General features: G+C 45.9%; 1 protein-coding gene across 1 annotated transcript in view; it reads right to left on the bottom strand.

Annotated features, from left to right (window-relative positions):
* LOC147605277 (DNA-directed RNA polymerase 1B, mitochondrial-like) overlaps positions 1-26,387 on the bottom strand; it is a 78,042-nt gene that overhangs the window by 9,232 nt on the left and 42,423 nt on the right. The window contains exons 10-12 of the mRNA XM_086794305.1: positions 6,253-6,669; positions 5,868-5,918; positions 5,681-5,751 (exon numbers count right to left, since the gene is read on the bottom strand). Coding sequence (XP_086650431.1) covers positions 5,681-5,751; positions 5,868-5,918; positions 6,253-6,669 — 539 coding nt within the window. The remainder of the gene's footprint in view (positions 1-5,680; positions 5,752-5,867; positions 5,919-6,252; positions 6,670-26,387) is intronic.

Raw genomic sequence — 26,387 nt, 5'->3', positions numbered from 1 at the left:
AACCCTAATCACTCATCTTCATTCATCATGCTTAATCCTCTTGATCAGGATCTTGCTTGAGCAAGCATGAAATCCAACCAAAACCCTAATCTTAAGCCTTGTGAGTTTTCTTATCCTCAATCTTTGACCAATCCAACACTTGGGCGTTCTTCACAACTCGAGGGTGCATCACCCTATAGCTTCAATGACAAAAAATGCAAATCATGAAGGCACGCTCGAGGCCGAGTAGGAGCCGACGAGGCTCTGATACCATGAAAGAGCGCGATTGCGGAGCACCACACGAGCAAAGGCACAGCACGCAGAAGACCGCCATCAACCAGTCGGGTGCCCCCCACCCGAACATCCCATGAGACCACCAATAAAGGTGGGGGATGAGGGGAGACCAAGGCCATTTTGCCCTATATAGAGGGGTTAATTTGACCCCAATCCACTATGTGAGATAACAGACTGCCACATGGTAGCATGAGAAGCGGAGGGCAAGAATCCATTCCAACACCCAGAAGAGATGGATATTGAGGATCTCTTCATAGTTGTTGAGGAGGCTGGGTCTCCACTCTCCAGAATGCCACCACCCCATAAGCCTCAATATCTCAAGTCGAACAGGCCATACCTTAGTTAGCCACTACTTACTTGTATGCAACTGATGATGTTAGTTTTAGGTTCTTTTTCATTAATGTTATAGACCAGGATCATTGTACCCATGGATACTTTGTAACATATTTTTGTCTCATAGACCCTAGTGGTCTTTTTAAAGACGTTGATATAATTTTCTTTCTTTACTTTCTTTCCCCCGCTTCTCTTCAAGCAATATTCTCCCGCACTTCTCTTCACACGACACCCTCCCGCCCACTGCCTCCTGCTGCCCACACTTCTCTCTGATATACTATGTGCCCTTATCTACTTTATTCTCTCTATCTCTTGCCAGCCAACTTCTTCCCGGCCCAAGCAAAAGATATTGGCATAGTGGACCCCACAAGGTTCACCACAGGATACCTCAGCTCAGCCCCGTGGGCCGTCCCTATGCTATGAGACGTGAGTTGAGAGCATTAAAACTATTCTCCATCCACTGTTGATGCCCTCTGACAATGAAGGATATAGTCATATCCGGATCCAAAGGAACCTGAGTTGTTTCCATTGAAGCCGATGCCGTGGACGTCGGGATAGGAGTGTAGGATTGGTTTGATCCACCATGGCAAAAGAAGTGAAAGATTAAACAAAAGATAATTAGGGTCGATGGGAAGGGTCATGGCAAAGCAAAGGTCGTCGGTACAGAGAGGGAAAACGGAAAATTGTGTGACGCACCTCCTCACGAGAGCACCTGCTGGAGGAGATAGGAAAAAGAGCAAAAAACTGCTGCAGCTCGTTTTTTATGAAGGAAAAGCGAGCATCAGGCTTTTTATCCCCAAAAAAAAAAACTCGTAGATTTTTTTAAGCCTTACCCCTGCTTTTTTTGGGGTGGGGTTGGGGACACCTGAATCATGCTTTTTTCTTTAAAAATGTCGTGCCGCCCTTTTTTTCTCAGAGTGCACCTACGCAGCACCCCACCCCAGCCCCTTGGAGGGTCACCCACTTCTGCGCAAGCCCCTCCGCCTCTTCTGTGCGAACCCACCCCTGCCTGCGATCGCCTCACCCCCTGCGCATACAGATCTACTGTGCATGCTGGCCCACGGCCACCTCCTGTCCACGCACTGCTGGCCTGTGCGCCCTCTGCTGCAGCCCTGAGTGCCAACTGCCTAAGCAGCTTAGGCCACCTCTAAGCACCATGACGAGCTGACACCTGAGCGCACAGCAACAGCAGTAGCTCTTTGGCCGGTATCGGGCCTAGCCAGAAGGGCTGGCTTGGGCTGACTTAACCGCCTTGGCTGGCCATACCCGATCAAGATCAGAAGTCCGAGGTTCTCTTAGCAATGGAGTGATTTTTCCTCTTTCCATGACACACATTGACACCTAGAATCTCCTACACCCGATTTCCAAAGCTCTGATACCACTGTAAGGTATACACACGACCTTGCCCAAGAAATCATGCAACACAGAACCACATAGGAGTGAGGCTTAAGGCTCACCTCCCAATAGTGTAAGGACACACGACCTTGCCCAAGAAACATGCAACACGGAACCACATAGGAAGGAGGCTTTAGGCTCACCTCCCAACCATAGTCACTCCGGACTCACCCCCGACCTGGAGGCCATCCTCGCTACATCCTCAGCAGAGCTCCCCCATAGTAAGACTTGGTGTCCCATACCACCAGGCCACACCCTACGAGTGTTATCGCGGTGAGCACTCCCGATGGGCCATGTGCTATGGGTCAAACTCAATGATCATAATAACAACTTAGCCTGGGTTATACTTATATAGGCCATTGGGCTCTATAACTCGCCTCAATGCTATCTTTAGGTAGTAACCCTATAACTTATAACTATGCCTCGACTTATAAGCCCCAAACATGGACACACTCCAGCTGAGCTCTAAAGTATTGAAATGGGCTGGAATGCAACCCCAATGTGACTGTGAGCCAAATTCAACCATGCAATCATAGAGGGCTTTGCACCAGATTGGCGACAAATTGGGTCAAGTCCATATTTAAAGGGGGTGATCACAACCAGTTTACTAATTGGATCAAGAATCGCTGGACTCTCTACCACCAGTTTCGGAGCTGCAACTGGGCAGAAACTAGGAACAAGAGAGCTCAGGAGCATGCAGGCTTTTGACTCTTTCTCACAGCACTACAGATCACATTGGGATTATGAGAGTATTTATGGAAGAAAGTTGACTAATTGGAGAAGGGCTGCTTTGTTGCTTTGTTGACTTTAAGAAAGTCTTTGACATACTACCTCAAAAAGCGTATGAAATAGAATAGAAAGCAACAGGCCTATAAAGCCACAAGTATGTGACGTTTTATCAGAAAGACATAAACTGAAAACACCATAAGGGCTGTCCAACCCTTAACTTAGTAACATTAGAGTAAAACATGGTTGCCCCCTCTCCTTGGGTTTTGCATTGATGAGCTAGAAACCCTGATCATGAATTCTGCAAGGGAAGAAGGCCTATGAAAGTGATTATGGAGAAAGTTGAAAGGGCTGCCAGTACCTCAAAAAAGCTTATGGGATAGCATAGAAAGCAGCATGTTTATAAAGCCACAGTTACGTGCCATTATCAGAAAGTAAAATACAACTGAAAACACCGGAAGGGCTGTCAACCCATTTTATTAGCAACATTGGAATAGAACAAGGTTGCCCCTTTCCACAACTCTGTTAGGGTTTGCATTGATAAGCTAGACACATTGATCATGCATTCTGCAAGGGAAGAATACATAAATGGACCCTACTTTGGACAACATACACTTCTCTTACTGCTGTACACAGACAATATGGTGTTTTTTGCTCATAGCCCTGATGATCTTCAAACAGTTTTGCCAAAATATTGAGTTATCAGTGAATGTGGAAAAAACAAAAATGATGCTAGCCAAATGCGCACAGCCCACGGGGATGCAACATATCAAGTATCTTGAACTAGAAATTGAAGTGGTCACAAAATTCGAATACTTACACATTATAATTCCAGCAAGCCATCAATAGTCTCAATAGTCTTAATATTGGGAGAGCATCAGGACAAGTGCAACCTCAATTGCAAGTGTCCATTCCTTCACCAACCAGATGCGCAACCGCTCTGATTAGCCCTAGATCTCACCATCTTAAGAGTAGGGATATAACATTAGTATAAAAAAAATTAAAGGGCAGTTAGTTTAGGCTGTAAACCCCTGAGGGGTGTTATGGCATACATAACTACAGAAAATGGTACGCTCACGCCTTATCTGCAGTGAGCCCTCTTTACCCAATGCAATGCATCATTTCAGTTGGTTACATACATTCAACGGATTCATCACATAGGAGAGAGATTGGAGAGCTGAGAAAGGCTACCATGGATGATGACCCTTGTCCTCGTCTGTGCAATTAGCTGCCCATGGTAACAGAATAATGGTATGTATGGACCCATGGACTCTTTATGGATGACAACCCATGGGCTTTTTATGGATGCATTGCCGCCTTTCCAATATTCATAATCACAAGCGACCATTTAATCAAACAAGAGCTAAACAGTTATCAGATATGACCTTTGGCAGCTTTACATCCATAGGACTTGGATTCAATGTGGCATGCTCTCATCCACAATGAGTCTATACAGAATCCACGCTAACAGAGGAAAGGTATATTGAAATGCCAAGGGATTGCATTGAGGATTTCTATAAGGCAGCTCCGTGTTTCATCACATTGGTTGCATACAGAGACGCTGAGAAATGGATCTCACAAGGGAGCGTAGGAAGCTTCAGATAAAGCATGAAGCCCACTTAAAGCCATAGCCATGGCAATTTCTTTTTTTGGTTTTTTTTCCCTCAGGCGAGCTGGTGGTCGGTGTCTCCTTTTGTTTATTTGTGATCTCCTTTGAGATGCAGATGTGGCTTCATGAATCCTGGGGCTGCAGAATACTGCAAGTCTCCGAGATGCCCTCAATCCGAGATCTGATTGGGGCGACCCTGTGGGCTGGTGTCATTTGGCTCCTTCAATCTATCCACATTAACAATTGCCTAGAAAGAAAGAAGTAAGGAGTAGCTGGGTGCTGTCTGCTCATGCACAGAATGCTTTTTCAAGAGTTTCTCCCTATGCCTATGAAGTGCCACACATCATAGTAATGGGAAGAAACAGCCATTTCCTAGACAAAAGTTGTGGAAACTCCGTTTCTTAAAAGAGCCATTTCATTTCCGTTCCCCGTTTCCTGATCCCACTTGAGAATTTTCCCATAATTTTTCCCAATTTTCTTTCTTATCTCTCTTTGATTATGATCTTTCTCAAGTTTCTTCTCTATTTCTCTCAATTTTCATCATTTCTATTTACATCTACTATAAAATGTTCGAGGCATGCCGTTTCCTGGTGGTTTCCATTTCCTGGTTTCATCAAGCCGTTTCCGTTGCAGAGACATCATATGTTCCCATTGCATGCAACTATGCCACACATCTCTTGTTCTTATACATGATGATTCTCTTTGTAGAACCAAACTTCTCCTTGAATACGCTTATTCTCCTGTTATGGTGAACACTGGAGTAAAGCACGTCTCCGCAATATTGACTCACCTCATGTGTACTATATACCATGACCATTTTGGAAAAAAAAAGGGGGCTTACAGAGCCCCCTTCTTGTCTGCACTAGTGAGAGCCCCTTTCTTTTTTCCAAAATGGCCATGGCTATGACCATTGTGGGTATGAAGGCTTCATGCCTGAGGCCTCTTAAATGGGCTTGAGATAATGAAGATGGAAGGGTTGGGTGTGGGCTGTGTGATGAAGCCTTCATGATGTGATATTGGCCCTCATGCCATGGCCATTTTGGGAAAAAAAAAAGTGTAAAAGTGTGAGCCCCACTTTCCTCAACCCCCCGCCCACCCCCCGGCCCCGGCCCCCCACGGCCCCCCGCGGCCCCCCCCTCCCACCAAAAAAAAAAGATCAGGATCACTGATGTATTCTGTGGACACATGAAGGATTCCAATTGATGCACATCATTGCCCATCTTAGACCAAGCAGAAAGAGTAGGTATGAGCTATCAAATGCAAATAACACATCAGCACCAAACGCAACATGGAAAGACAAATCTTAATGGAAGTCTGGCAGCAGTTTACAGTGGACACTCTTACCGGACAGCAATATCGGTGTACACATCAGCAGGTTTCTCTTGAGCAGTCAGATTAACTGATTCTGCTCCTAGCTGGAAAGAGAAAAACAGGAAACAATCTTGACTCAAGGAATCATAGCTGGACATGCCACAGCAAAACCTCCAAACAAGGTTGGAAAGACCATCAAAAAATAGCTTTGTTTACTCACAACGTCCCTTCCAAGTGCAGCATAATGTTGCAAGCCATTGCAAGAGCCATCCTGTGGCAGTAAACACATTGTTACACACCAAAACGTATGAAAATATATTCTCAAGGTAACACATTGCAAGAGCCATCCTATAACAGTAATTTTTACACACAAAAATATATTCTCAAGATAACAACTATATGCAAGAGGAGCCTGAAATTCACAAAGCTTTGCCCACTTGACAATGAAGTTATGAACCCTCTGCCTTCCCCAAGAAGAGTAACAATCCGATACAACATAGAAAGAATTGCAGAGGAGTGGGGGGTTGTGCAAGTTGCAACCCACCTGAAACAAATGTCTGCAGCTAGCCAAAACAGTTTATAGAAAATTCAAAAGAAAGGGCAACCTGGTGCACTGGCAAGTGTGAGATGAACTTTTCCGGGTTTGAAGATGACATTGCACTCGACACTTCCATGCAAGTGGCCAGACATTGAAAAGGATCTTCTGCTGCAAGCCACCATCGACCACCCTCTAGAGGCCTCCTAGCCGAGTCTAAAATGTTATCCATATTCTCTTCCACAAAGGCAATGCGACCATCAAAAGAAAGCTTGTCCACACCATTTCCATACACGTTTGCCAAATGAATCTTCAACCAACGAAGTCCTGTGCGCCTTAAAGAACGACCTTCTGCAAACTCTAACAATCCTCGACACATGTCAGAGCCAAGGTGGTTCAAATGGGGATGCATAGGATATGCCCGCCCACGAAAATCTATGTTATGTGGGTAGTAGAAACATTCCTCGTTCTTCATTTGTCGAGCTACCTGGTTTCAGTGACAAGGAAAATGTTGCAAAACTCTCCCTCTCTCTCTCTCTCTCTCTCTCTCTCTCTCTCTCTCTCTCTCTTGATAGAATGTGCAGCAGAAGAAGGGAAAGTGGAAACACAGGAGAGAGAGAGAGAGAGAGAGAGAGAGAGAGAGAGAGAGAGAGGAAACACAGGTGAGAACCTGCTCTCAATATCATCACCAAAAGGAATACATGTCCCAAGCAAGAGGGAAGAACCTCGTAAGTGAGGGACTGCAGCTATACAAGCTAGACAAGCAATGCTAAGCAGTGAAATATCAGGGAGGCATACCGGCTATATATACCTCTACATGAAGGCAGCCGACTGGAGCTAAAATACCTACACGACTGGGAAAATACCCAAGACTCCATAAAATGGGAAAAAATATGGGAAAATATGTGAGGGGTGACCAGCCCCTCAGACTAACATGGTCAGCCCTAGAGGCTAAAATAGGACACCAAATAGGAAGCTAGCAAGTAGGGGATGATGTCTAACAGCCCCTCTCAGCACCGAATGCTCAGCAAACTCCAAGAAGCTAGAGACGCCGTCCTCGATCAAAGATGAAAGACTGCAGAAACAGGTACCAAGAAAGCTCCACAAGGAATCTCCTCAACAACTCAGCTACAAAAGCAATAGAACAAGCTGCCAGGTACACCGCTCCTTTGGAAGAAAACAACCATATAGGCTACGACGTGCTGCTCCATTCCAAACCCAAGTGTAAAAACACTCCCCGACGTCGAATGTCGTGTATCCAGCCTGGAGAAGGTATGAAAAACCTCATAAAACCAACCAAGATCAAATCCTGTATATAACCAATCTTGGGAGAAGCAAGTTGCTCCTCACTAGAACCCTCAAAAGAAAGAGTCAATCTGCTCCAACTCTGCACCAAGAGTAGCCAAATGCTGTACAAAAGCATCCTCTGAAAAGGTCGTCATCGCAAGATGTAAAGACTCTGTAGAAAAGATGGGGTCCATCTACTCAAACTCCATAACATGAGTTGCCCAATGCTGTACATAAGTACACACCACTAAGATGGGCATCACAAGATAAAAGGACTCCACATCCCCCTCTGAAAAAAGATATCGTCAGACTGATATAAGCCCAACCTGATTGTGATTCAAATCCAAAAAAATCTAAAAGTACCACTGTGCCCCAGGCACGGTTAGTAACCACAGATCCAAAGCATCCCACTAGGTCCAAAAAACCATCCTCCAAAACAACAAACCTGCAGAACTAGCAAGGGAAGGGACATCCTCAGAAGCATCACAAAGAGATGTAGAGATAGACTCCTCACAATGAGGAAGCGAAACAGGAATATAAACTGTAGTGATAACGAAGTCCTCAAAAGCATCACAGATAGCAGAAGACTGTTCCAGAAGTAGAACCAGATTCCAAGAATCAGCAATTAAAAAATGATCCATGTGAAAGGATCACACCGCAAGGACAAAGCACCCTCCTTGTTCTGCAAATACTGCAAAGAACACAAGCTCGGGAAAAATAAACTCTGCTAAGGATGTCACCACTTCTCTAGCAGACGTCTGGAATGATGTCATGATTGAATACACGTGGAAGGGCTCCATGGAAGGATTGGTATCCTGGTGTGAGTTCCTGGCATGATTTATGAACTCATGGAAGGGTGGTAACCCTGGTGAGTGACTCTGGACTCATGGAAGGGTGGTTACCCTGGTGAGTACTTTTTGGTCTTGTGTGGACGGCATAGTAGCAACAGAATGGGAACGGGAACGGAACGAAAGCACCACCAGGGGAACGGGAACGGGAAAAAGGGGGAACGGGAACGAGGGGGAACGGAAACACTAATTCCTAGAAATGACGATAAATCTTAACATACAATGCTCATTTATATAACCAAATCAGAGACACACTAAAGTCTAGTGCACCACAATTTGCATGGCTAGATACTAACACTGAATAGATCCCACAAGTCAAAATAAATTAGCCCACATCATCCATGACATAAGTGACAAAAAGCACAAAATGTGGCCCACATGGCACAACCTAGATAAAAGAAACAATCCAAGTCCAAAGTCCAAGCCTCGACTATCATCTATGTCATCCAAGAAAGCCATATCATCAAGACCAACATCTACAGCATCCAAATCTTCAATCCCATCCTGACCAAGATCTGCAAGTCCATGTGTCTCCTCATCATCCGAGGACTCCTCATCAAGCAATATAAACTTCTCTGGTTTGGGAGAAGCCATATCACCAAGCAAGCACAAATTAGCACTTACAAAAATCAAGTCATTGACTTGTTTTGTCCCAAATTTGTTCCTCTTCTTGGATGCAACATGGCCGAACACACTCCATAGTTGCTCAATCGGAGAGGAGCTTGCACCTTGAGACAAGATCCTTACTGCCAATGATTGAAGCTGTGGTGTACGAGCCCCATAATCCTCCCACCATAAAGCAGCCCCTATCTTAAACCTCTCTCTCTGTGCATCAGCCAATCCAAACCTTCCCAACTTGCTGCAATAAAATCTAAGTTGGTCTTTCACCAACCTTCGTTTATCTGCATCACGAACCTGCCTAGAAAGCACTGTCTCCCAACCATCCATCACCTCATCATCGGCCTCTTATCCACATCCTTGGAACTCGGGATCCAAGATATACGCAGCAGCATGCATAGGAGAATGATAACCATTCCATCGTGCTTCACGTAATTCTCAAGCCTCTGCATATTTCTCATCAGACAAGCCCATTTCCCCTATTTTCTCAATCATTCGGTCAGCTCCCTCATAAACCTTGCCAATGCATGGCTCCCGTCCATCTGCAATCCGCATCAAGCGCATGATCGGCTTCATCATAGCATTGATAGTGTTGACTTCATCCCAAAATGTGAAGTCTTGTATGGTTCTTGCAACCTCTATGCCGGCTCTTGACCGAGAAAGAGCCCATCCCATCCACTCATTGCATACAACCAATTGCTTCAAAGGCAATTGCACTTTGGATAACCTCTTCATCATGAGAAAGTTATAACCAAAGCGTGTCTCTGAGTACTTCAAGAGATCCTTTTTGGGCGATCTCTTGCAGAATTCATTCAAAATAAACTGATGGTTTTGAATGAAGCTTATTATCTCCTTGCCTTTTTGAATGTGTGGATCAACCCATGGCAAGCTGCCAACATCCTTCAATAAGTTGCTCAAACAATGAGCAAAGCATGGACTAAATGTGATATGCGGATACCTGTCTTTAAGCTTAAGACCAGCTGCTCTATTTGTTGCCTCACCATCAGCTAAGAACTGAATAACATTCTCTGGTCCAACTTTCTCAATACCTTCGGCCCACTCTTCCACAAGCTGATCTGCAGTTTTTCCAGTCCCAGAAGCATCATGTGAGGAAATGAATTGCATTCTTCCTCGAGAATAAGCAACCATGCCATGAATGGACCTTTTTCAAGTGTCACTCCAACCATCTGCAATAAGTGACACACCATTCTTTGCCCAACTTTCATGCACAGACTCTAAAGCACATTCAATTGCAGCTTTCTCCTTTTGCAACAAGGTGGTGCGTAGTGTCTCATACGAAGGAGGCTTGTATGTTGGGCCATACTGTGCAATCTCCTGGACCATTTCAATGAAATATGGAGACCTGGCAACATTGAATGCTACATGATCATGATAAAAGAACCTTGCAACAACTGCATCTACCCTCTCTTTCTTGCGGGGATCCCAAGCTGCTCCCAAGGTTTGCTGCTTGCCGGAACTTGCACCCATAGACTGCGAATCTTGGGAAAATGCAAAGCTCCCAAGTCCTCCATACTGTTGTCCATCTCCCAAGTGTACATCTTCCCCATGTCTACTGAAGTAAGATGCATCAATTGCCGGTTTCTTTCGTGCACATGCTTTCTCCTCTTCACTTGGGTACTTTGCCAAAAGCTCTCTACGCATTTCAGGTGTTGTCCCTGGGCATTTGTTCACTTGTGCTTTTTCATTGTTTACATGGCATAGATGTGCTCTCACACGGTTTGCTCCTCCAGACTTCTCTTTGTTACATTGCTTGCATTTCCATCGTGTTGCACCTCCCTTAGATGAATACCTTTCTAGCCTTTCAACCTCGTCCCACCAAGTAGCATTCGAAGCCGATCGCTTTGAACCCGAGTAAGCCATGATTTTTGCAAATTCGGGCAAAAAGTTGAATAGACTTTCAAAGTTAACCATTACAGAGAAATGAGTCCTTTTTTTTTCTTTTGTTTAATGGGGAGAGACTGTGCAATCCGGATTGTGACATAGGTAATTTTTAAAACACCAAAAGTTCAAACAAAGAAAGAGAGAAGAAAGAGAAAAGCTTGTTGCCTTGCCTTCTAAAGATGTAAACTGTTGAACTTGAGTCTTGATCACTCGGGCCCAGGCAGATTGCACTGTTGCTGCTTGCAGGTTGGTACCAGGCACAGTGTTGAGAACTTGAGTGTACTACTGTAGTCTGTTGTGGACTCGTACTATGTAGTATGTAGACTGTAGTAGAATGTAGCCACTAGTGTGTACACTCAGCACTGTAGTATGTACACGGCAAGGGCTGGGGGCCTGGACTCTGGAGGCTGGGGCGACTGTAGTGACTGGTACAGAACAGTACGGGCAGGCAGAACAGTACGGGCAAGGCCTGCAGGCGACAGCAGTACAGCCTACACGGCGACGACCACGGCCCACAGGTGACGCGCAGGCTGTAGGTGACTAACGTCGGGCAGGCTGCAGGTCGACCGACGGCGACTACAGTACGGGCATGAACTTCGGAAAAGCGACGGGCGAAAGGCGTACGGGTGTCGGGCTTCTAATTTTTTTAAAAAAAATCCACGTCATCGTTCCCACGTGGGGGAGCGGCAGCCCAGCGTTCCATCTCCCGTTCCACCAACGTTCCACGTACGTTTCACCACCTCAACGTTCCTCATCCCGTTTCCATCGTTCCCTTCGTTCAGGCCATGGGGGAACGCGTTCCACCATTCCCAAGGGGGGGAAACAGGGTTCCCCTACTACTATGGTGGACGGCGCCTGCGAACGGGCTAGTTGGATGTACAAGATGTAAGTTGGGAGATTTCATCCACTATGTTTGTGCACCAGCATATGTATGTGAGTTGCACATGCATGGATGACTTGTTTTTGATGCCTGGACATTGCTTGGTATTTTGCCTGTGAATGTCCACGGGCACCGGGGACGCCTGGACAACCCGTGGATACGCGTGTGCACACCTGTTTGGGACTCATATGGTTTCCTTATGTGTTTTGCAGGTGGTAAGTGTGCACACTTAACCCAATTTATTCATTATTTCATGCTACTGAGGTTTATTGGGTGCAGGGTTCACATTCACTTAAAGTGTGGGCGGACACACTTATAATTTTATAGGTGAGTTCACATCAAGCTAGACTATTTGTAATGAACCAAGGCCAATTATGAGAGAAGGGCACCCGGGCACTCCCAAATAGCTCCACGAGTTGCAATTCTGGGTGTGAGAGGGCCAAAGTGGGCAAGCCCTGACTTGTAGAGCACTCATCTGAAAAACGTGGGCTGTTAGGAGCTGTTTGGACAGGAAAAAACAGCAAGTTTACTCATTTGCATGAGCTACAAGTGGAGTACATGCCAAGAGCAAGAGTCCCAGGGTTGGCTGGCTGCTCTCTCTCTCTCTCTCTCTCTCTCTCTCTCTCTACAAGGCTGGCCGACTGCATCTACAGGGCTGCAGGCTGTTAAATTTGTTTCCAAAAGCTGGCGCATGGCTATTGGGACTGTTTTTGTGCTACTCTGTTGAGAACAGGGCTTGGATGGAGTGAACAGAACCTCAACAAGAGCTGGCCGACTGTTATAAGGGCCATTATTGGCTGTTTTTACAGGTCTGCAAGAGGTTTCTCGCGACGAAACTTGAGCAAACATGTCCCTAGACAGGTACCAGGCTTGGGGATGTGATCTAGTGGAACCTGTGGGTGGCCAGTGAGCCAAAACCATGGCTGGTTACTGTTTTGCAGGTTTGGGACGCACGCTAAGGGCAGGCAGATTGGCAAGCTAGAGTGTGATATGTTGTGGGCGGACATGTGCTTTTTGGTCCGCTATTGATAGCATGTGCCTTTTGGGCATTCCTTCCCTATTTATTGGGGGGAGGGGTACCAGTTGGGCACACAACAACAGATGGAGCACAGGAGTGCAGAGCGCGTAGAGCGGGAGCACTATCGCACAGGAGGTCGTCGTCCTTGGGGGACATCCCGGGTGGTAGAGGACACCAGATGAGGACGATGTCAGGGCACTCATGAGGGCATGACGCTCTAGCTTGTTGCTCAGTGGGGACGGCCAAGATTTTGAGCCTCGCTCACGGCTGTCATGGTTGGGTGGCGAGTATGCCTACACCCAAATATGTTTCTTCTACTTTGCCTTCTAGGGTTAGGGTTTGTTGCTTTGTCTTGGTTTTCATGGCTTGTATCGCAGGTTTCCTTCTCAAATAGATCTCGGGTATTCGCAGTTGTATCAGAGCTAGAGTGTGATATGTTGTGGGCGTACATGTGCTTTGTATGGGACGTTGGTCAAGGTTGTGCTTTTTTGTGTACACAAATATTGTCTAATCCCTGGACCGAGTTATGGTCACCAGTCTCGTTTGGAGTTCTTCCTTTCGAGAAGTTGTTTCAGTCTGTGGCACATGGTCAGCCATTGGCATTTATTGTTTCTAATAGATCGCGACAAAACCACAAACTAGTGGTTGTAGTAATCGTAGCACGGGTATGGGTTGTATCCTGGTGGTATAGGACACCATGATCCATTGCATGTTACAAGGCTATGCCAGATCGTCAAGACTTCATTCGGACACTGCGCCTACAAACACAAGGCTATCTCAACATATTTGAGGGATAGATACTTTACTTTTGATACAGACAGTTATGATAGATGCTAGCTTGTGTCATTACCAGGTCTGTTGGAACAGTTGTTCCTTTCATGTCCAAGGTACTCATAGACTTTCCGAGGTTTGTTTGGGAAGTTAGACTTCCGAGGTGACGAAGTACATATTGATGATCTTTTCTAGAAGATCGGTTCTTCTCTTGTTTGGGAAGAGACTACTGTTGTGTTCCACTTGGTTCAGGCTTCAATAGTAGGTTCTGGGTTTTCCCAGTTTTGTGGTTTTTTCCAGACCAGATTTATAGAGGACATCAAGATGAAAGCATGGTAGTCAAATGGAAGATACTTTGGTTTCAGGATAACTCTCTAGGATAGCGGTTGCTTATCTCTAGTACTCATAGCATTGTCAGCTTTGAGTTACCCAAATGATCCATTTGCTCCGGATTAGGCTTTTGTGACTAGGAATTGACGCTCATGTCATATTACTTGAGTAGGTTGATCTCTTAGTCGGATTGTCCTTAAGACTATTTGTTTCAACCAATAGAGAGTGTTTCTCTAGTGTTGCGAGTGTGACAACTTCTCCTTGAGTTCTTTTTCTTGAGCTCAAGAGTGGGCTCTTTTGAGGAACGGGAGTACGTCATGTGCACGGTAGGGGCAGGCAGATTGGCGAGGTAAGAGTGTGATATGTTGTGGGCGGACATGTGCTTTTTGGTCCGCTATTGATAGCATGTGCCTTTTGGGCGTTCCTTCCCTATTTATTGAGGGAGGGGTACTAGTTGGGCACACACCGACAGATGGAGCACAAGAGTGCAGAGCGCGTGGAGCGAGAGCACCATTGCACAGGAGGCCGTCGTCCTTGGGGGACATCCCCGGGTGGTAGAGGAAACCAGATGATGACGATGTCAGGGCACTCACGAGGGCATGACGCTCTAGCTCGTGGCTCGGTGGGGACAGCCAAGATTTTGAGCCTCACTCACGGCTGTCATGGTTGGGTGGCGAGTATGCCTGCACCCAGATATGTTTCTTCCGCTTTGCCTTCTAGGGTTAGGGTTTGTTGTTTTGTCTTGCTTTTCATGGCTTGTATTGCAGGTTTCCTTCTGAGAGAGAGATCTCGGGTATTTGACAGCAAATGCAATAACTGTCGGGAACCGGGTCACTACATTAATGAATGCAGCAAGAAAAGGCTTGCAAAAGAAAAAGAGAAGAAAGACTCACGCAAGTCTGTGGCCGATGTGTCAGCACCTAGTGCTCAAAAGAAGGAAACAGCTAACTATGCTCAAGACAACTGGGCATTCTAGGTTCAATGTAGCTATGATCCTTCTTTACATGATGCATGCTTATCGGTAGCAAAATCTCATGTATGGTACTTTAACAATGGTGCTAGCAAGCACATTACGTCACAGTGCCATTTATTTGCCTCATTGGGAGATCCACCAAAGGGGGTACTGTTACATGTGCTAACAACTCCTCTTATGATGTCAAAGGAGTTGGGAAGATTGTGCTCATTGCTGCCAATGGTGGGACAATCACACTCTCAAATGTATTGTACATGCCAAGGATCAAGAAGAATCTCCCATCAATCTCGACCATCACTCGGCCCGGCCTAGTTGTCCGTTTTGTTGATGACAGATGCACTGTACATGATTGCAATGATGGAGATATCATAGTTGCCGACACTGTATGCCATGGTCTCTATAGGCTTGATGTATATGAAAAAGCTCCACATGATGCACTTGCAATTGCTGTCACATCCAGGATGACAGATGCTCAGCCATGGCATGCTCTGTTTGGTCACCTAAACTTTGGTAGTCTCCTATGCCTTCAAAGGCATGACATGGTTTCAGCTTTGCCACCACTTCATGCACCCGTCAAGCATGTCTGTGAGGGTTGCATATTGGGCAAAATGCATCATGCATCGTTCCCCAAAGATTGTTCAAACTTCAATGAGGACTGCCGAAAAATTGCAGCTTATACATAGTGATGTATGTATACCTAGATGAATCCAAGAACATGTCCAAATTCACCTTTTAGGAACATGCGTGTGTTATACTCATGGTAGTCAACCCACAAGACTATATAACTATCAACTCCATTATGCATAGTATGGACTATTTTCTACGACATCCCCACTAATGTCATCAGTGCCCAATAGTGATGTATGTGGTCGATGCAGACACCATCTATTGAAGGATGCCTCTACTTTGTCATGTTCATTGATGACTTTTCCACGTTCAGTTGGGTCTATGCTTTGAAGGCAAAATCAAAGGTGTTTATGTGCTTTAGGAATTTTCAGCATATGGCTGAAAATGTGACAAGTTGCAAAGTGCAAACCCTTCATACAAATAGAGGGGGCAAGTACATGTCGAGAGAGTTGAATACATACTTGTCAGAAAGGGGCATTCAGCACCAATGCATTGTGCCTTATACACCACAACAAAATGGCGTATCAGAGAGGGAGAAGGTACCATGCCTCATAATTATTGATATGACGACGAATGTCGCATCACACATGCACGCCTTTTGCGTGAGTTAGCTACCGGCCAAATCCGGAAGCCTGAAGCTGAAAGGACTAACCGGTACCTTTCTTGCTGCCCGCAAGAAACCAGCACATTGTCGTAAACACCACGAGGACTTATACCAACTCTTCCTGAGCAGGAATTCTGACGAGGCTTGGCGAGAGATCCGGGAACACCACTTACCCACCCCATCAAAGACCCACACATCTGGCACTCATGCACACGCATTATACCCACCAAACCCCCACCCCCCCTCCCACATCCAGCTCACGCACATCCCACCACATCCATCTTCTTCACAGGAGACATGGTGGTGAAGGCTATACGCAAGCTTCAAAATGGCCGATCACACGATCACAAAGGGGCCTATGGCTAAGCACCTCTCCTATGCACGCGAGACCCTGGCACCCCCTCCTCGCCCATATGTTTAATAAGGCCCTCTCAGAGCGCTTTCCCCCTACCTAGTCATCACACATTATTGTGCCTATCCATCAGACAGGAGATCCCACGGATCCTCATAACTACAGAACCATCATGATCGGCCATATCTTGGCAAAGCTCTATGGATCTATACTTGGGTCTGAGCTCAGCACACTCGCAGAGAGAGAGAGGGATAGAGGGCACCAGGGGCACCCAGGGTTGAAGAGGACCTTCTCCATGCTGGATCACATATTCACGCCTCGGGCTATCATCACGCAGGGCAAGGCAAATGGACGCCGACTACTCTACTGCTTTGTGGACTTCCACAAAGCTTTTGATACAATGCCTCGGGTCCGTCTCCCACAACGCTTATAGCATCTTGGGGTCTCGTCTTACATGATATGGACTATCATTGCCTTATATGAGTCAGTTATTGGCAAGGTGAGATGCCTACGAGGACTATCTGAGCCTTGAGGAGGTCTCTAGCACATTGGAGTGAAACAAGGATGCCCACTATCTCTGACCCTCTTTGGACTTCACATAGATGAGATCTCAGACTTCATTGACAAAACCGGAGGCAGGGGTTGACAAAACCGGAGGCAGAGGAGCTTTTCTAGGAAGTATTCTTGTTTCCATCCTTTTATATGCTGACAATATTGTGCTCACTGCAGATTTTGGAAGGGGCTACACAAGCACACGGATACTTTACAAGACTTTTGCGCAGAGAGGGGGCCAAGGTTGATGTGTAATTACTGTACGTTGTGTATATGTACGTACTGTACGGTGTTCCGTACAGTAAAATTTTTTATGTACGTAAAAATACGTACCATTGGCAAACAATAGGACATTCAACACCTTTCTACATTTAAGGTACATAAAACATTCAAGAATCAAAATAAACCACTTTGCATGTACTAATTTCAAAACACACATCATATACTTGACACAATGGCACATTGTATATCTGTCAAGACAAGATAGACGTAGAAAGGGTCATACTAGAGCATACAAATAACAAATGTCTGCCTTGGTGCATGCATCTCTCCATCATCCTCCACATAGTCCTGCTGCTCATGCATGGTACGAGCCCTCTTCCTACTACCAGAGGGCTGCTCCTCCTGAACCTGTGAAGAACCACCCAAGTCTCCCAAGAGTGCATCATGGAGAGCATCCTGTGTCTGTTGACTACCTTTCACCTTTTTCCCCTGCACCCATTGCTGGAAAATTCTCAGCAATCAACTTATCCCTAATGTCCTTTGGTACTGCCTTGCACCCTGCACAGTTATTGGTTGTGCCAATGCCTGTCAAGTGCATAACGACGCGAGAAATGGTACTGGTGAGCTGAAAGTTGCAATACTTGCATTGCCATCGTCACGTGCCAGATCCACCTTGCCCTGGCGTGTTGACAATGCGGATGACATTGGTGTGCTCTTGCCAATACGGGTTAGTTGGCTTAGGCATGATGGCTCTTGAGACTTTTGTCTGCACCTGCCAAGTGCGCAGCACATATGCAAAGGACCCAGGAATAACTTATAAGCGGCAAGCCAGAGGTCTTGCGTGACGCAGAGAAAGAGATAAGACTCAAGAGGGAGAGAAAGAGAGAGAGAGGAAGATGCTCAGTTTACCTACAGACACGCCAAAGTTCCAACGCTGTGCAAATGTTTTCGCCTGGTCTTTTTCGATAATTTTCTGCTCTCTGTAACGCACGCTCTCTGCAATAAGTGTATACAATACAATGTACATTAATCAAAGGCCTAGTATGTACCCAAAGGCCAGGCGGGCGCCCAATCAAACAACGCACGACGATTTTCAGCCCCAAAAAAACCTCACGTACGGATCCGTACAGTACAGCCGTACGGTACGGATCGGATCCGTGCGTACGTATATGTCAACCTTGGAGGGGGCTCTTAGTCAACCTTGGGAAAACCAAGGTTATGGTATTCCACACGTCCTACCCAGTTGCACGCCGTACAAAGATCACTTTCATGGGTAGCAAGGTTGAGGTGGTGCACTCATGTCTATCTTGAAGGTACCTTCACTAGTCCACGCGTCTCTATGAGACAGGCAACAAAGGATAGACTCACTAGAGGATATGTAGCTCTAGCCTTATTGGAGAGGTAGTGTTTCCAGGCACATTTTCTAGAGCCAAGGATGAAGGGTTGGCTTTTTAATACCCTAGCCACCCCGACTGTATGCAGCTCCCTTCTCGGCACCAAATTTATCCTCGGCAAATTGGCACCGCATAGAGCGTCCTCAGATTATGATGCTATCACTGATGATACGCAAAAAGCCATCTGTTCCCCACCAAATCATCCAGGCAAAGTTTGTTGCGACTCCTATGTTGATGGAGGCCCTATTCCAGACAATCACTTATATACAAAGAGTGAGGGAGATGGAGCCACTTCGACTCCCCCGACTTGCACTACAATCATCACAGGCTACAGCGGATAGCAGCCAAAGGAGAGCATTCATCTTGGTATGGCACAGTGTTTAAGCACATGGATTAAAGATGGACCTGCTCCCTCCATTTCAGTATGATCCAGATTCCCCATACATTAGGCTTACACATGAGGACAGGTACCAGGTGATCCGATACGATCTATTGGGACTATACACACGTAACACATGGATCACACCAGTAGGCCCATTGCCTACCAAGATGCAGTACTACAGAGATCATTTCCTGAGACTCACAACAAATGGTTTCATATAGAGACCAAGTTATCTCGATTGTTGGGGTAAAGGCATTATGCCCACCCTTATAGTGTGTACAAGCCCATAAGTTATAGTACATAGTACACTTAGTACTTTTAATGTACTAAGTGCACTATGTGTACTAGTGCAATATACATGTGTGATAGGGGAGTCACACACTCATATCATGAGTTGACTTATCCCCACAACTCTCTCTCTCTCTCCCCCTTGTTTCTCTGTGTATGTCTCCCACATGAACTCTAACCCTAACTCTCTCCCATTCAACTGGTATCAGAGCAGGGGTGTCCACAGGCATTTTGACGCCAACTGCGAGGGCCACCGTTTTCTTCTCTGTAGCTGATTTTCTTCAGAAACGCCCTGCCATTTTGAGGAAAGCGTGGCTCTCTCTCTCTGCAACTTACGCAAGCTGCAGCTGAAGCAGGTCGACTAAGTGTTGACGTGGCAGAGCTATGCGTAGCACACCACAGGCGATGCACCAGTCATCGCAGCAGCCAGGCGGGCACGTAAGCCACTAGGCAGGCGAAGGCAATCTCGAGCGACTGGTGGCGTTGGTCGACTACGTGTCAGTGCTGAGCAGCCAGGCGCCTACAGCAGCAGCAGCAACCATCGCAGCGCACAGCAGGTTGGCGGAAAGAGAAGGTGGCGAAGGCACACAACGCGTGTAGCGCAAGCCACTGAAGGAGGCGGCGAAGGCTACAACGCCTACGTGGTGGTGGTCCGCGTTAGTAGGCGAAGACTGCAACGTCGGGCGGCGCTCAGCTCCACATCAGGCGACACGCCTACGTGGTGGTGGTCAGGCTCAGTCACAAGGCGTCAACAACAGGCAGGCGCAGAAGCATCAACTCCACGTCACCTGCTGAGGAGAGCTACGCTGCCCAGCCATCCGTACATCAGCTACAGCTGCAGGAGCATCAGCATCAGCATCAATAGCAGCACCAAATTCATCAACCCTTTTTTTGCAACAAAAAATCAGAAATTACAAGGTATTCTGCTTCAATTTTTTTTTGGGACTTGCAATTGAGCAGGTACAATCATCAATTGAGCAAGTACAGGTGCCGAATTGCTCAATTTCTGAGCAAAATTGGGTGACATTGGTCACAATCAGGATCAATTTGCAGGAAATTGGATTTCGAAATTTGGGGCTTTTGATGTAATTGTGCAATTAAGCAGTCATACATGCTGTATGATGTGAAAAATCGCACATTCGGGCAAAATTGCAGCAAATTGCAGTGCAAATCAAGGGGCTTTTGTGCCGATTGGATTGATTTGCATGCAGGCAATCGCATTTGATGCTTTGGGTAATGTGTTGATGCCTTACAAGCACTCAATGTGCCTGTAAATCAAGGGGCTTTCATGTATTGGATGTATATGTGGCCAGGGGGAAGCATCGCGAAGACTCTGGATGCCTTCATTGGCGTCAATGTACCATGTATGATCAGAAATTGATCTTAAATCAAGGGGCTTTTCAAGATTTTATGCTTGTTAAGCTTGGCAAAGCAGCAGGCAAGACTTTTATGCCTTGAATCCTCAGAAATCAGCTTGCAGTCAAGGGGCTTTTGCCCAATTTCTGTTCGGGACTGTTGTATGCAGTGTTCGGGACTATAAAAGTCTGATTTTTACTCATTTGGACAGCCAAGCGAGCATTTATTGCTACTGTACCTGCTGGTACAGATTTGGTACAATTTTGTACAAGTTTTGGCATGGCTGTACACTGATTTGAGTAAGGAAAAGGTTCATTTTCAGTTGCTGTACTTGCCGGTACAGGTTTGGTACATCATTTGTGAGCAATTGGTATTGTTGTACAGTACTTTGGAAGGGCAACAGAGCACATTTAAGGTGCTGTCCTAAATCTGCAGCAACCAGATTTTGGTGATTTCATCATATAAAGTGGGAGAAAAGTTGCATTTGTGCTTCCGCAGTGGGAGATAAAGCTTGGGAGAATAACTGTGAGCACTTTGTGTGCTTTTGGTGCAGTGTTTGCACATTTTGCAGGAAGTCAGGCATTGACAAGTTGCATATTGCTATGGCAACCACAAGTGAGAGCTCTTCATTGCTTCACATCAAGAAGCTTGAAGGCTCACATAACTATGATATTTGGCAAACCCAGTGCTACAATGTGTTGCTCCAGAAGATGCAGCACAAGCCTATCAAAGAAAGGGGTGTAAAGCCCGCTTCTCTTACTGCTGAAGAGTGGGAAGATATGGATGAGCTAGCAAGATCTACTATCATGTTGTCTGTGTCAGACTCTTTACTTTTCAGCATTCGTGAAGAGAAGACAGCTTGGGGAATGTGGCAAAGATTGCAGAACTTGTATGCCCAGCAAAGTGCCTCAAGCAAAGTGTATTGGTTGAAGAAACTCATAGGTCTTCAGATGAAGGAAGGGACGTCTATGGCAGCCCATCTAAATGAGTTTAATGGTATTGTCAGCCAAGTTATAAATCAAAAGTTGGCAATGGACGATGAGTTCAAAGCCACTTTTCTCTTATGCACTTTGCCAGAGAGTTGGGACACTTTCAGGACAGCCACTAGCAATTCGAATGCTATGTTGTCATATGCAGATGTTGAGGGTGCTCTTCTTCAAGAAGAGATGAACAGGAAAAACAACTCTGTTGGAAAGTCCAATACAATGAATGCACGTGGGGGAAAAAGCCAAGAACGGGGAAGGAGCAAGTCTCGCTCCAAAAAGGACTTGGAATGCCATTATTGTGGCAAGAAGGGACACATCAAAAAGCAATGCTACAAATGGAAAAATGATCAAAAGGAAAAGGGAAAAGGCAAAGACAAAGACAAAGATGAAGCCAAAGATGTAAAGCCAAAGGGCAAAAGTGGAGTCAAAATTGAAGAAATCAATGTGTCACATGCAGGTGACAGTGAGAATGAGGTCCTATTTACGTCTTCACTTGATGCCCTTTCACTTCTTACAGGTGGTCATGGTATGCACTCATGGATCATTGATTCAGGTGCCTCCTTTCATGTCACAGGTTGCAGAGACTTGTTTGTCAAGTATACTGCTGGCAATGAAGGAGTGGTTTATTTGGGTGATAACCATGCATGCAAGATTCTTGGCAGAGGTGATGTGAGGCTTGTGTTTTCAAATGGCTCACAGCTTATGCTCCATGATGTCAGGCATGTGCCTGAGATCAAGAAGAACCTGCTTTCTACTGGACAGCTTGATGATGCTGATTATGTTACCACATTTGGTCGTGGAAAGTGGAAGATTAGTAAGGGCTCACTGGTTGTTGCCAGAGGCTCTAAGGTGGACACTCTTTATTTCATGCATGCAGGTGTTTGTCACCATGCTAATGTAAATGCAACCGAGCTGCCGGAAATTTCTATGTGGCATAGCCGGTTGGGACACATGAGTGTCAAGAGAATGGAGCAATTGTCTCGTTTGGGTTACTTGCCTTCTCTAAAGTTTTCAAGTTTTCAGTTTTGCGAGATTGTATATATGGCAGGCAACTCCAGTGCCCCCACAAGAAAGCTCTTGGACAGAAAGATGCTCAGCTAGAGCTTGTGCATACATATGTATGTGAGATGCCTCAGCTTTCTTTAGGAGGGGCAAAATATTTTGTCTTTTATTGATGATGCCACACGCAAGGTGTGGGTTTATCCTCTTCGTTTGAAGAGTGATACATTCGCAGTGTTTCAGAAGTTTGTTGCTCATGTTGAGAATCAAACTGGCAAAACACTGAAGGCTTTGCGTTCCGACAATGGTGGAGAGTATATGTCCAAACAGTTTCAGGACTTTTGTGATGCTAAAGGCATCAAGAGGGAGCTCTCTACTCCTTATGATCCTCCACAAAACGGGACAGCAGAGAGGATGAACACGACCATTCAGGAGAAGGTCCGTTCTATGTTATCACATGCTGCGTTACCTCATGGTTTTTGGGCTGAAGCTGTTATGACAGCCGTTCACCTTATAAATAGGTCACCTAACACGAGGCTTAATGGAAAAGTGCCAGAGGAAGTATGGACAGGAAAGCCTCCGTCATACAAGCACTTGAAAGTGTTTGGTTGCGTTGCGTACGTGCACATACGCAGGGAAATGCGCACCAAACTTGATCCTAAGTCTCACAAATGCATATTCCTAGGATATTGTGACAAAGGTGAAATGGGGTATAGACTTTGGGATCCCGTGAATAGAAAGATTATACGCAGCAATGATGTCATTTTTGATGAAACATGCATGTATAAGGAGCCTGCAAGGCAACAGGAGCCTGGCAAAGTCATCTTTGATGATGAAGGACATCATGGACAACAACCAAGGGCTGTAAATCAGCCATTACAGCAGCAAAACCAGCCCTTACATGGTGCTGAAAATGGTCCAAATGGACAGCCAGAGATGGCAGAAGATATCCCTATGGATATACCACAGTTAGAGGAGATACCGGGCATGATTTTTCAGCCTTATGGCATGGAACAGGAGCCACCAATAGGTGATATGCAAGCTGGACAGCAACCTGCAAATGATGGTCATTGGGTACGGAGGTCCACTAGACCCTCCAGAGCCCCTGACAGGTTTGTTCCAGGGGTTGACTACTTGATGCTTACTGACAGTGGGGAGCCCTCATGTTATAAGGAGGCTTTACAGAGGGCAGACAAGGCTCTATGGGAGCGTGCCATGAAGTCAGAGATGGATTCTCTGCACAAAAATGGAACATGGAAGTTGGTGCATTTACCTGCAGGCAAGAAGGTTTTGCCATGCAAGTGGGTATACAAGCTCAAAGTTGCACCAGATGCAAAGCCAAGGTACAAAGCCAGGTTAGTGGCTAAGGGCTTCAAGCAGGAATATGGTGTGGACTTTGATGAGATCTTCTCTCCAGTGATCAAAATGACCACACTTAGAGCTGTATTAGCTTTGGTTGCTCATGATGATCTGGACTTGATTCAGATGGATGTGAAGACTGCTTTTCTTCACGGTGATCTCCATGAGGAGATATAAATGCAACAACCAGAGGGTTATGCAGTAAATGGAAAGGAGAAGCTTGTATGCAAGCTGAAAAAGAGTCTTATGGACTCAAACAGGCACCAAGGGAATGGTATCATAAATTTGATACATTCATGAAATCCCAGAAATTCAGGAGAAGTGACATAGATCACTGCTTATACACCAAGAAAGCTTTGGATGGCAGTCTATTGATCCTCATCTTGTATGTTGATGATATGTTGATTGCCGGGAAATCTCGTAAGGAGATGGATACCTTGAAGAAGAGGTTGCATCAAACCTTTGATATGAAGGATTTGGGTGATGCAAATCACATTTTGGGTATGCGGATACTTCGGGACAGAAATCAGCATGTGAGAAGGAATACATTGGCAAAGTTTTGCAGAGGTTCAATATGGACGGGGGGAAGAAGACTAGTACTCCTTTGCTTCCATATGTGAAACTCAGTGCTATGGACAGCCCACAGTCGGATAGTGCAGGGCTGATATGGCCAAGATTCCGTATGCTTCAGCTTGTGGCAGTCTCATGTATGCCATGGTTGCTACTAGGCCGGACATTGCATTTGCAGTGGGAGTGGTTTCTAGATACATGGCCAACCCTGGCAAGAAGCATTGGGAAGCAGTGAAAGGTGTCATGAGATACCTGAAGGGCACACAGGATATGTGCATATGTTTTGGCAAACAGGATGCATTAGTGCATGGTTACACGGATTCGGATTATGCCGGTCATCGAGATAACCGGAAGTCTACTACCGGAAGGATACATAGGATGAAGCATCCACATGGGAAAGGTTGAGTACTCATACTAAGAACTATCCAGAATTTTTTTTCGGAGGCCGAGTACATTGCAGCCACAGAGGCTTGCAAGGAGGCATTATGGCTATCTCGGTTAGTGGTTGATTTGGGCTATACAGGGGATATTCCATTGTTGCATTGTGATAGTCAGAGTGCCATCCAGTTGGCAAAGAACCCTGTCTTTCATGCAAAGACGAAGCATGTGAATGTGAAGTATCACTTCATCAGAGAGGTGATAGAGAACAAGCAAATTCAGCTTGTTAAGATTCATACGGATGACAACCCGGCTGATCTGTTGACAAAGAGTTTGCCTCCGGAGCGGTTTGCTCATTGCAGACACTTGATGGGCATTGGATGAGGCCAGTTTCAGCCTTGATATGGCCTTGTATATTATCATGTACATGCTGATTTTTCTTTTCCTTTACTTAAGGGCACTTTGCCTTTAAGTGGGAGGTTGTTGGGGTAAAGGCATTATGCCCACCCTTATAGTGTGTACAAGCCCATAAGTTATAGTACATAGTACACTTAGTACTTTTAATGTACTAAGTGCACTATGTGTACTAGTGCAATATACATGTGTGATAGGGGAGTCACACACTCATATCATGAGTTGACTTTGCCAGAATATGCAGCGGAAATGACAACCAAACTTGGGTAGACAAGAGCAAGTAGACTGCAGAAAATAATCAGCACAAGAAACACAGAGAGATAGGTGTGTAAACTCTTCTCTATACACAAGATCCCGAAAAACTGAATGAGAAAGTGGTGGGGGCTGATTGTCCACCGACCCATCAGCCGCGTACTTGGTCTTAAAGACCCATTTGACACCAATGACTGACCGCTTCGACGGCCTCGGTACCAACTCCCAAGTGTTGTTCTTCTCGATGGCATCAAGTTCCACCTGCATGGCTTCCCTCCAAGTATCCTCTGAAAGGGCTTCCTTTACGGAAGTGGGCTCTTTATCCCGCATGATACGAGACATAAGAGCATAAATCACCTGAAGAAGCTCCGCCGTGTTGCTTTTATCTCGGACTCGATGTGATCTTCGAGGGCCGTCCTCTGTGGCCCACTCGGAGGGTAGCTCCGTGACACCTGACTCCCGAAGGGTGTCTAACAACCACCTAGGTACTCGAACAGATCGTGGAGCCTCCTGTGGTCACGGGGGCTCAACTCCAGTTGCGGGCTCAACCTCCTGTGACGACTGAGGTGGATCAACTGGAGTAGTATACTGGGAATCATCATCAGACTCCTCTGGATCTCCAAGAAGTGGCGGCTCCTTGACAGTGGATGCTGGAACATGCTCGTCAAAGACCACATCCCTGCTGACAACAATCTCGTTCCTCTCTGGATCATACAACCTGTATCCCTTGGAAAGAGAGTTATACCCCACAAATACCAGCTTGCGGGACTTGGAGTCAAGCTTCCCCCTCTGCTTCTTCGGAATATGTACATACGCGTCACTCCCAAAGACACGGAAGTGCGA

The sequence above is a fragment of the Cibotium barometz genome, chromosome 60, assembly GCF_041138505.1.
Source record: "Cibotium barometz isolate CiBa-2024 chromosome 60, ASM4113850v1, whole genome shotgun sequence".
Classification (NCBI taxonomy): Eukaryota; Viridiplantae; Streptophyta; class Polypodiopsida; order Cyatheales; family Cibotiaceae; genus Cibotium; species Cibotium barometz.
Note: the sequence above shows the minus strand (reverse complement) of the source record. Positions and strands in the feature narration are given on the sequence as shown.